We start from the raw sequence: 12,814 nt of genomic DNA on the forward strand, positions 1-12,814 counted from the left end.
CCGTTGTTGCATTTGACGTGTCATTTGTATGCCATGCAGTCTGTATTGACTGCAATGTAAAGGCATCCACGTAAATATGTCACACTCAGAGCTACTGATGTAGAATTTAAAAGTGGACGGGTCCAACAAACACAGTACTTTCAACCAGGAGACCGGCCTTCAAGACCGGTGTTTGTATCCCAAATGTTGTTGAGTTATTTTGAAGTTAAGTTAGTGACGTGTTTTTACTGACGTTTGTGACGTGTTTTCCGTACTTCTGTGACGTTGTTCCTGTACGTATTTTACTTAGTTTACGTACTTATTTTCAGGACTTTCAACCCGTTCGAGACAGGTGTTGGTGTCCCAAAGTGTTGTTGAGTTTTTTTAAATTTACATTAGTTACGTGTTTTTACTGACGTCTGTGATGTTTTCGCCGTACTTCTGTTACGTTGTTTCCATACGTTTATTTTACTTAGTTTACGTATTTATATTAAGTCCAACAATTATGTTTTTCCTAAACCTAACTAAACCTACTTTGTTGTGTGGTGTAAAAATCTTAAGCAAAAGAGGCGTATTAATGACAGGCGAAAAAGGCTAAAATGCGTTCTCCTGACACGTGGAATGTCCTTCTAATGTCGTGCTATTTATACGCCTTCCCATGAGATCGGGTTAACTCATGAGATGACAAAAAGTGTAGAAAAATATCAGAAAATATCTATATCTGCTACAAAAAAAAGGGTTATGTTTTCTTAATATTTACTTTTTTGCTTGTAATGTAGATCATTCTATATCTTCAGGCCCTTAAAGTTATAACCACAAGATTTTGAACCATTTTTGATACTATTTTTATATACTAGATGTCATTGTAAAAGTGGCGGAGTCCACCATTACCAGGCTGGATTCAAGTTGCCTTCGCACACATTAGGGATTCACTGGAAACAATGCAGCATGGAAACAATGCAGCATGGAATCCAGAGTCATTTCTGAGTAGCAGCTCAATGAGCATTTACTGCATCTATAATTCTGGGAACTGTAGTATGAAACTTCCCTTGACTCTTTGGTCGAATTTGCCTCCCTTCGGTGACATATTCAACCTGCATTGAGGGGTCACAACTAGACGGAGCTTAATTTTAAGGGGTCACAAGCGAAAATAAAAAGCTTCAGAACCACTGCAATAACACAGAGAATGCAGCGCGGCTACCCTCTGGTCCACGGTCACCCTGTCACATCCCTCAGGCCCGTAATGACAGAGTCCGGGGTTTTAATTTTAGCTCGGCCGAGCCTTTCACCTCACCACAAGATTTGTGTTTTTTTCAGAACACTTCATTTTGCTGAACTAATATGTCGCCAGCTTTAGGCCAGCAAAAACACACATGCCAGATGTGTGCATGTAAGTATAGTTCAGACACACTTGGGCACACACGGCCACAAAAAAAAAAGTCACAGAAAGGCGTGCTGCCACTGAAGACTGGTATTTGTACAAGGCAATCACCCAGGATTTGTGTCAGCGTACGGCAGGCTCCCATCATTCAGGTGGACTGTCTTTATAAGCTAACCATGTCATTTGGGGAGGAATGGAAATATCATTTTACCAGGAATTTGGCCCATCCAGTGTCAATTTCCAACCTGCTATGTCACTACCCAAATCATTTTACACATAATAATGCTGCTGCTGCTGCTGCTGCCTCTCATATAGTGCCAATGACTCTACTCGGCTACCCGGAGACGGACTGTAATGGTAGTGGATTTCATTTTGAACGTTTACAATGTCAGTTGCGCTGGTGCTATAGCCAGAAAACAGCAAATTGAACAAATAAGGGGTAAGCCAATCTGTCCCTGAAAAGCAGAATCTCTTTATAAAAAATATCCCATTTGATGGAAGAAAAACACAAATTGACAAATACTGAATATCCTGCAGAAAGCCATCATCGGTGACATTCATTTCAGAGCACGTCAGTTTTCATTTACTATCAAAGCCTGCACAGTTGAGTAAGCTGCTGTATAAACACAATTCAAGGGGAGACAGACGGGATGACAAATTTCAAATCCATTTCCACCAAATGACTTAATAGTGTTGTTGTGTGGAAAACTCGCAGCAGGTAGGAACAGTTGAGGGAAGCCCTTAGGGCCCTCGGAGAGGAAGAGATCGAGGGCAGGAAGTAAAGGGATTGGGTCCAGCTGCCATCTGTGAAATATCGATCATTAAGTCGCTCTCCCCCCCTTGTCGTCCTCTCCTCCCACACCACTTTAATGTCCTTCATCCTCACCTTTTATTCCCCTCCACTTGTTCCTTTCCTGTCCCTTTTAAGCACTGACCTTCCCACGTCCTCCAGCTTGGACTATATTTAACAGGAAGTCCAGCCCTCTAAGTTGTAATGTAACATCCCAGTCCTGGCTGGTTTTGCGACACCCGTTGTTACTTGTGGTATCAGCAAGTGCAATTTTAATACTACACGGTGTTCGGGCACACACCGATTACATTACATACCCACCGCCCCCACCGTCGTTTTGCTTTTTTTTTTTATAGAAATAAAACCCATTTAGTTAATTTTTCGCGTATCAGCACCGTGTTATCAATACAAAGTCTGATGAAGGACGCTACAAACTGAAAGTGAAAGTGTCTCAGCACAGAGCAGCAGGAGTCCGATTCAAACCCAATGCTATAAGGGAACCATAACGTTAATGAGGTAATCGCCGTGAGGAGGATGGAGCGGGCACAGCCGGTGTGTGCGGCGGAGCGGCGCTGGGTGGAAAGCTCGACCGGAGAGGTCAGACACGGAGCCACCCGACGTTAAAGATCAATGTAAGAGTGCTACACATATTGACCATCATCTTTTCTTAAAATGTGCGGTGTAATCAGTAACACCGTTGTCTCCTCACCGTCACATCCTTAACAGCAACTACTCGTTGAGTCACTACTTTTCCAGAAACACAACAGAAAAGCAACTTAAGTATCTGTTTACAACCCGGCCAAAAAAAAACTCATGCTATTTTGATAAAGTAAAGGTAAAGTTGAAGGTGCACAATACCTTTTAAGGTATCGACCAAAATAACCCAGTAGTAGTATTGAAACTTCTCTCTCCAGTCAAGCGATACCTGGAATCGATCCTTTCTGGGCCCTGATCTAGAAAAAATTATTCTTTGTGTGGAAGAATTTGTGCTCCCAGCCAGTCACAGTAAGCAGTCTAAGATTTAATGCGACATGTGATTGGCCCACTACCGCAGCAGCTACAACCCATACTGCCAACAAACAACGGCAACAGTGCTGACAGAGCTCACAGTTTTAACAACCGGTGGGTGGGTGTTACTGTTCCGTGACAGCGGGTTGGGGGATGGCGTCGTTAGCGGTAACCGCTGTGTGAGCGCCGTGCAGTGCGGCGCAGTTAGCATGATGGGGGTTCGCATGAATTGGTATCAGTATCACTTTAAGGGTACTGGTTTTGGTACTGGCATCGTCACAGCTCACTGTAGCTGCTCCTTCTTGTTCCATTACTGGCTTAAAACATTTCACACTATCAGCTGTGTGATCGCGGTCAGTGATGACCTCGTTGATAAATACATTTTGTTTCCTGTGACAGCTTCACATTAAAAGTTACTCTGTGTTTCCCCAGTTGAATATTTTTAATGTGAAGCAATGGCACAGAACAGTAAACAGTAAGGCTGAATTAGAAGATTAAAAACTGTGACTCTGGCTATTTTAATCCATCATGGGAATGGCACTAACAACACCAACTACTATATAAAGAGCTACTTACAGAATGTAATGGCTGTTGCTGAAAAAATACCATTTGATTTCAGGAAAATCTTTAGGATTATAACTTTAAACCAGAATATGTTCAGAAGTAGAGATCCTCAAAACTGTAGCATTTTTGAGAGGCATGGTAAGGTGAGCAAACAACTAGAGAGGTACGTTCGTCGCTGTAAGGATATTGTGAGGATATTGGGCTGTCCTGCTCTGATGGTACACGATCCGCCTGCCACTTTATATTAGCTGATTTCAATGCAGCGTGCATTATTCTGTTGTTTTTCTCTTTGCAGTGTTGACACAACTCCATAGCTTGCTGAGTACACCCTAAGTGAACCTTCCTGGAAAGTTTCTTTGCACTCAAGGCGAGTGTATGATCAAAGAACTGCTGGCCTTGCTGAGTGTATTCTTCATGTCTGTGATTAAGTGTTTTATGCCCACCTCCCCCAGCCCTCTTTCTGAGGATGAAGCAGGAATAATTGAAAAAGGAAAACAGTGCAAAAAGGGGTATTGTTTTCTATGCGAAACCCTCCAGTCAGCTTACGTACAGAAGGGGAGGAGAAAATAGAAGGAAGGAATGATTGAGTGCTGGACAAGTAGGAGCTGAGGGAAGAAGGTATAGATGGAAAACAAATGGAGGAGGGGTGCAGCGGTAGAGCTCTGAAGTCCTGCTCTCACCTTCCCTTGAACTCTGTCCTTCCACCTTCAGGCCCCTCTATTCAATGAGCCTTGTGGTTTTTTTCCAGTGCTAGTCACCCAACCATAATGATCCATCATTGATCCATGACAGTGGGACTTCTCTCACCACTTAAAGCCACTTACGTGTGTGTGTGTGTATGTGTGCATCCATACGTGTGCGTCTCCTTGCTGATTTGCAGCTCTGAGGATGTTGTCAGGTCCAGGCATGCCCCAGAGTTCCAGCGGCTTACATTCATCATTATTTGCTCCTTGTTAACGGCAACGCACCGCCATTGTACGGTTTGTCCTTGCACACAAAAGTAGGACGGTAGGGATCAACATAAGGCTTTCACACACCTGGAGCGGTCAGGCAGTAAGAGGAGGAAATTAAAAAGCTTTCTCAAATGAGTAGTTTCATCCCCCAATATCCTGTAATATTATCTTCAGTGATTATATTCAAGTCACATATTATCCTCCATCCTCCTCGAAACCTGTAACAGCTCATTGCCTCCGAAATTTCTCCTTGTATTGTAATTTATCAATTTAAATTTGAGCTGCAATTATTTGATAAGATAAATCAAATAAAGGGTGTCAAGTAGTTTTAAAAAAAAATAAATATATATATATATCTATATATCTATACAGTGTATGTATAGATATATATATATATATGTATATATATCTATACATATATATATATATTATTAGGGCTGTCAATCGATTAAAATATTTAATCGCAATTAATTGCAAATTAATCACACATTTTTTATCTGTTCAAAATGTACCTTAAAGGGAGATTTGTAAAGTATTTAATTCTCTTATCAACATGGGAGTGGGTAAATATGCTGCTTTATGCAAATGTATGTATATATTTATTATTGGAAATCAATTAACAACACAAAAAATGACAGATATTGTCCAGAAACCCTCACAGGTACTGCATTTAGCATAAAAGATATGCTCAAATCATAACATAGCAAACTGCAGCCCAACAGGCGACAACAGCTGTCATTGTGTCATTGTGCTGACTTGACTAGGACTTGCCATGTACATACATACATACATACATTTACATAATTGTGTCTTATTGTGAAACGGCACTTTAAGAATGGAAATGGAAACTCGATGTAAATAATTTAAGTACAACTGCAGGAAGATGGAACAAAAGCAATGGCATTCACTGGCATTAGATTATATAAGGCAACGGAATATATTCTTCATGCCCATCATCATTACCATCATCATAATGATACCCTCCATCACTTTTCTATTACACCTTCTTGCCATCATCATCATCAATTATCCCCGCAACCACAAATCATCAGGACAGAGCTCGCACCGATCTCTCACCGGGGTGTATCCTGAAGAAGATTGAGGTCTAATTGTGTGCGTTGGTGGCGGGGGATATAAAGCACGGAAAAAAAAATTCAAGAAAGGAAAATCAATGCCTTAACTAAAGGAGCAAGTGAATTATTGATGAGGAGTATGTAATGGGATCCCAAGTGTCTATTTCTCCCTCAACTTGGACTGCTTGCTGCTCACGCTGCTACAGCCGTAGCCAGAGAAGTAGAAACGAGGAAGGTGCCAAAAAGCACCCACGAACATCTCCACAGGCAGATTAGCTAACCTGAATTATCTGGTGCCATGTGGCTGACAATACCAGCTGTGGTGTTCTCACACTGGTACCGTAAGAAAGGCATTTTCTCACATGAACTCCAGACAATGGAGATTGTCTGTGCCAGACTCGTTCTCAAATACTGGAAACACTCCGTTTGGTTTAGGCAAGAGTGGCGCCCAGGTAGAGCGCGCAGGAGGCAGGACATTACCGACTATCTGTCCCAGAATCGTCTCTCCTGCTAGACATTTTTGTTGGTGTCTTTGTGTAAATGATCGCTCTTCTTCATCCTTGAATGTTTGTATTCTTCCAGTTTCTCAGCCTAGATAAGTTCAGGGTTGCGGTGCATGTGTGATAGGGACATCAAATGCCCAAATGCTTCTTCTACAGTCAACCGATACAGTCAAATACAAGGGCTGTCACCTTTTCAAAAAGTTTGAATGAATTCAAACTAACATGTGTTTGAACGCAACCCACGTAGCCTAACCCCGAACTCTGTAGAGTTAACGTTGCTTCATTTGCGCTGCCTCAGGTGAGTGACAAGCTAACGTTGCTTTAAGGCGGTTGAATTTGGCAGTTGAGATTTTCACTACACATCATACAGTATATATACAATCGTGAGTACAAGCAGTTCACTTCACACATAAATCCTTATTTCCTCTACCCGTTTGAGGTGGGGAAATCAGAGGATGCATTGTTTACCCACATCACCCGTGTGCTGTTTGTTTTCTCGCAAGCAGAGAAGGCAGGCATCACTTCTGCTCGGCTGGAGAAGAAGCCGACACGGGGAATGTGAATGAGAGGTAGAGAGAGAGAGAGAGAGCGGCCAGGTGAGACCTGAAAGCTTCCTTTGTGTCGCAGCTGGCAGTACGAACACTGGCCTTCACTGTGAAGCGTTCTCCACACATACACACACCGGTATACTGTACATGTTGTGGAGTTATGGGGGGGGATGTTTGGTAAAAAACACGAGGCTGAAAAACCGTTGCAAGTTTGCAGATGTAACAAAAAAGGCCTTCACTCGTTCCCTCCAAGGTGAACGGACGTGTCAGAGCCATAAAGTCGCTCTGTTTGCCTTCTGCGTTTCCAAATCTGCATTTCATATGCTAAGCACTCTCTTATTTTCTCCTTCACTTCACCTCAACTGTATCTGGCTCAGTTCAACCGGAGCTTGAAGAGCATGATAATATCTAGTCCTGTCCAAGACTATTCCAGAAGTCAGCAGCACATCTCAGCACATATCCGCCTGTAAATATCCATCTATTTCACAGGAATGTGGAGGCCAGAGGGAGACGGAGATAGAGAGAAGGAGATGGATGCTTTTTTTGAAAGTGCAACGAGTTGTGCTTTTCTCTCTTCATGTGCTCGAGCTGAAGAGGGATTCTGACAGTTTAAAATCCTCTGCTGCCTGTGAAAGCAGCCGTGCTACTTTATTGCTATTTGATTACATGTCTGTATTAAGTGTGATTGGGGGTTGCAGATTACACATGTCTGTCCAAAATGAAAGCTCATACCCTTTTGGACAATCAGAAGTGTTAGTTATGGCATCTCTTGAGACAGCAGTTTCAATCCCAGAGGATGTCTCCGTGTCGTTTGAGGAGCAGCGACTTTGTGTACTGATCTGTATTCTTGTTTGTTTACTTCTCCCCAGGAGGGGCCTTGCAGACGGCAGTCGCGCCAGGCACCATGAGGCAGCAAGCTTGGCCTGAGAGAGCGGAGAAATCACCCTTCATCACTCTCAACCAGGCTGGGCAGCGGAAGAAATGCACACAGAAGCAGCAGCAGCGCATGCCACAGCAGACACAGGCGGATACACACATCTGAGAGTGCGGCGGAGAGCAAATGGGGAAGGCAGAAAGAGGCTGAGAGAGGGTCAGTAACTCAGATTGCATCATCCTAAATGGCAAAGTGGACTGGGCCACCCTCCGAGGCAGTGATGTCCTTGTTAACGCATTGTCCTTCGTTAAAACCTCCTTGTTAGAAGTCACAAGTCAGTCCCCCGCCCCTGTGAGGCCACAGAGCTGAGGGGCAGAGGAGAGGAAAAACCAGAGGACGAGAGAGAGACAGAGCGGAAAAGAGAGACTGTGACAGGCCCCCATGCAGGCGCGTAAGAAGTATGTTCTGCTGGGCTTGTGCGCGTGCTGCTGGCTGGTCCTCTTTTACTGGGGTGGAGGAGTCCAGCTACGTCTGCTCCGGCTGCTGACACGCCAGCGGGGTGAAGTGGTGCGCCCCTGGCCCAACTGGACCGACAGGGCCTTCCTGCCCCGCTATGCCCACCTGGACGAGCTCCAGACGGACCCCGGGACGGCCGAGTCGCCCCGCCAGCGCCGCCAGGCATGGTCCGCCATTTACAAGGACAGTCGCTGCCGCATGGAGACCTGTTTTGACTTCTCGCGGTGTCGCCGTAGAGGAAGGGAAGGGTTCAGGGTGTATATATATCCGTCAGAGAAAACTGACCGCGTGTCTGAAAGCTACAGGAAGATCCTGACGTCCATAGGTGAGTCCCGGTACTTCACAGCGGACCCCCGCGAGGCATGCCTGTTCGTGCTCGGGATAGACACGTTAGATCGGGACCAGCTATCAGGACAGTTTGTGCCCAATGTGGATGAACGTATCCGTGGTTACCCGCTGTGGAACGACGGGCGGAACCACCTGATCTTCAACCTGTACTCAGGCACCTGGCCTAACTACACAGAGGACCTGGGCTTCAACATCGGCCAGGCCATCTTAGCCAAAGCCAGCCTCAACACAGAACACTTCAGGCCGGGCTTCGACGTCTCCATCCCGCTGTTCTCAAAGGATCACCCGCAGAAGGGCGGAGAGCGGGGCTGGCTGGTGAGGAGCACCATACCGCCACGAAGGAAGTACCTGCTGATGTTCAAGGGGAAGCGCTATCTGACGGGCATCGGCTCAGACACCAGAAACGCACTTCATCACATCCACAACGGAAAGGACATTGTGTCGCTGACGACGTGCCGCCACGGGAAGGACTGGGAGAAGCACAAAGACGCCCGCTGTGACCATGACAACCTTGAATACGAGAGGTAAGACGGGGTCATGTGGTCAGGGGGGAGGGCAGTAATGTTAAAATGAGAAGCGAGGTGTGAGTGAGTGTGGCGCTTTACAGGGATTTAGAGTGTCAAGTGTTATTTTTTATAGTGCTGTTGTTCAGCTTGTCTTCTTATTTGAACTTAACACGCTGTTTTATTGGTCTTTTAGATGTCACTGATTTTCTACAAGCTGTGCTGGCACAGCTTTTGGGTCCCACTGGTTATTTTTGTCTCTTTTTTATGGCGGCACAAGTTTCGACTGTTTAGGTTTATGATGTTTGGCAGTTGCTTTCGAGATCAAAGATTTTATACACAGACTCGAGTCCCTGGAAATTTAGATTCAGGCCACTGTTTACAGCAATTCTTGTATCAGTGCTCTTAAAAGTACAGCCAAACAGTGGTTGTACAGTAATGGGCTCAACTTGTAATAACTGACCTTGAGCTCCTGCATTATTCAGAGTGTAAATAAATCTTACAGGACGATGGACGACAAATAAGAGTAAGTGCACATGCAGTCATTTCCATTTTCGTATTTGGGTGTGACAAAGAAATAAACAGCTAATTAATTACAACTGAAACTACGCCGCATAAAGAGCCAAAGCAAAGGTCACCACAAAGTATTGCTTTGTCAAATCTCTGATTACCTCGGAGAATAAACCGCCGTCGGGTGCAAGGTGTGAATGATTGTTATATTTTTTCATTTTTAATTTTTGTAAAGGTTCTCTTGCTGTTGCATGGGAGATAAGCTTGCCATTTCCACTGTGGTTTTCAGTCAGTTTACTGATTCGATGGGGGGGGGGGGGGGGGGGTTGGTGGAGTGGATGAAAGACATTGGAAAATGAGTCCAGCAACATCTGCAATAATTAGAGCAATGATTTATGATTAAAACCAACTAATTTATGTGTATGACCTTTGCTAGGCATTGAAAACAGTTTGTACAAATGCATGATACTATTTTAAAATATATATTTCCACTTCAGCCCCATGTGCTGTGGCCTTTTCACAGAGTGGTTTTCAAGTATGTCAGTGGCGCGCCATTGTTGAGTTAATAATGAAAAGCTTTAGGAAACACCCATCTGCCTAATACATGTTGCAGCAGCAGCAGCAGCTTGGTAAACATGTCTCATCCTCTGAGCACTTTTCTCTTACTGGCTTATTGGAGCTCAGACAGTGACTTAAAAACAGATGGAAATAGACACATGAACTCAAAAACACACACAATAGAAACTTTTTCATTGTAAAATTATCATTTATATTTTTGTAGGGTGGAGGACGGTGAAAAATAATAATAAGAAGTACTTCTTGGTTTCATGCAAAGTCATCATGTTCTATTATTCTATACAGCAGTAATTACATGGTTGATATATAGGAGCTGTACCGCCCTTTAACACAGCCCCTCTGTTTCACTCCTACTTGCTTAACTTACACTTTGCTATAAAAGTCTCTGAAGCTGAAGTGCTGACAGAGCTCCTCATTATAAAGTCTGTGACTGTCCATTCATACACAGATACCAAGGATAGTCTGATGGTGCAGAACATTCAGACACAGAAGAAGATGGATTTCAGTGAAAGATAGAATGGCTGTGTTTGAAAGTGCAAACTAACGTACTGCACACTATCGTACTGCACACTAACGTACTGCACAATAACGTTCTGCACACTAACGTACTGCACAATAACGTTCTGCACACTAACGTACTGCTTACTAACCTACTGCACACTAACGTACTGCACACTAACGTACTACTAACGTACTGCACACTAACGTACTGCACACTAAAGTACTGCACACTAACGTACTGCCTACTAACGTACTGCACACCAACCTACTGCCTACTAACGTACTGCACACTAACGTACTGCACACTAAAGTACTGCACACTAACCTACTGCCTACTAACGTACTGCACACTAACGTACTGCACACTAAAGTACTGCACACTAACCTACTGCCTACTAACGTACTGCACACTAACGTACTGCACACTAAAGTACTGCACACTAACCTACTGCCTACTAACGTACTGCACACTAACGTACTGCACACTAAAGTACTGCACACTAACGTACTGCCTACTAACATACTGCACACTAACGTTCTGCACACTAACGTACTGCACACTAACGTACTGCCTACTAACGTACTGCCTACTAACGTACTGCACACTAACGTACTGCCTACTAATGTACTGCACACTAACCTTCTGCACACTAACGTACTGCCTACTAATGTACTGCACACTAACCTTCTGCACACTAACGTACTGCACACTAACGTACTGCCTACTAATGTACTGCACACTAACGTACTGCACACTAAAGTACTGCACACTAACCTACTGCACACTAACGTACTGCACACTAACGTACTGCCTACTGACGTACTGCGCACTGACGTACTGCGCACTAACGTACTGCCTACTGACGTACTGCACACTAACCTACTGCCTACTGACGTACTGCACACTAACGTACTGCCTACTGACGTACTGCACACTAACCTACTGCCTACTGACGTACTGCGCACTAACGTACTGCCTACTGACGTACTGCACACTAACCTACTGCGCACTAACGTACTGCATACTAACCTACTGCATACTAGCGTACTGCCTACTACACACTCAATCTATATGTGCTGCATACTTCCTACTAAATTAACAATTAAGTATACCATTATGAGCAGACTGTTCACACTGAAAAATAATATAACTCAAACAATGCATTGCATAGGGAGAGAGACATTTGTAAATCAGCGGATCATTTTTATATAGCCCTTATTTAAATCATTATGTCATAAGAGTTGTAGAAGAGTTATTTTCCGTCATAATGAGCTGCCATTCATGTGAGCGAGCCAAGACCAAGCGGTTGGGAGGCGGGTTGTAAGCACCTTAATTTAATCAGTTAAGAGAACACTCAATAGGGCTGCAGCTCAGGATTATTTTCATTATGAATTAATTCCATGATCATTTTCTCGAGCTAATTGTTGAGTTCATTGAAGGTCAAAAAATATATATGAAAAATCAGCCTGAGGGGTGACGTCTTCAAATATCTTTTTCTTTTCTCTTTGTCTGATTGACAGTCCAAAACCCTATAGATAGCAAACTCTCATATATGTGAAGCTAAGCTGAAACCATTAAATTACATTTTTGCTTGAAAAGTGACTTAAACGATTGCCAAAATAGTTCACGCTTAATTTTCTATCAGTCGGTTAGTTGATTAATTGACTAATTATTTTAGCTGTGTTAAGCATACTATTCATTCAAGTCTTAATTTCATGCCACAGGACTTCAAGTAAAAAAAAAACTTATATTTATAAGGGAAGCACTGTAAAAGCTAGACATTTTGAAGTTAAATTAATACAACTTAGTTAAACTAAAGTTAATGATAAAAGATTAAGTGCTGTATAATGTTTTGCAGTGTACTATTTTTTACCTGCATCTCTGAATTGCTTCTCCTCTTGTTGGACAGACTGCACTTTTCCGGCACAAGAGAAACCAACTGCTAAACCCCCAATTTAAATCAAAAGCACCCGGAGGTGGAACTTGTTTTCATGTGCTATCAAATGATCGCTCAAAGCAACAATAGGACTTTTGAAATATCGTTTACCCCCGGGGAACGGCAGTTAGGTGATGGTTCTGATCCAAGCACACTCCTTGCTCCTGTGGCCTATAACAAGCCACCTTAGGCTTGTTTACATTGGGCCGGGGATGGAGCCGCTCAACACTGTATGAATGAGCTCATTTAT

At 43.6% G+C, this 12,814-nt stretch overlaps 1 protein-coding gene across 5 annotated transcripts in view; it reads left to right on the forward strand.

The window, feature by feature from the left end:
- Window positions 1-12,814, forward strand: part of ext1c (exostoses (multiple) 1c) — a 100,020-nt gene that overhangs the window by 15,029 nt on the left and 72,177 nt on the right. For all 5 annotated transcript variants that reach the window (XM_074612529.1, XM_074612528.1, XM_074612527.1 and 2 more), the window contains one exon: window positions 7,669-9,061. In XM_074612529.1, coding sequence (XP_074468630.1) covers window positions 8,115-9,061 — 947 coding nt within the window. In that variant the 5' untranslated portion in view covers window positions 7,669-8,114. The remainder of the gene's footprint in view (window positions 1-7,668; window positions 9,062-12,814) is intronic.

This window comes from Sebastes fasciatus, chromosome 17 (genome assembly GCF_043250625.1).
Source record: "Sebastes fasciatus isolate fSebFas1 chromosome 17, fSebFas1.pri, whole genome shotgun sequence".
NCBI classification, from domain to species: Eukaryota; Metazoa; Chordata; class Actinopteri; order Perciformes; family Sebastidae; genus Sebastes; species Sebastes fasciatus.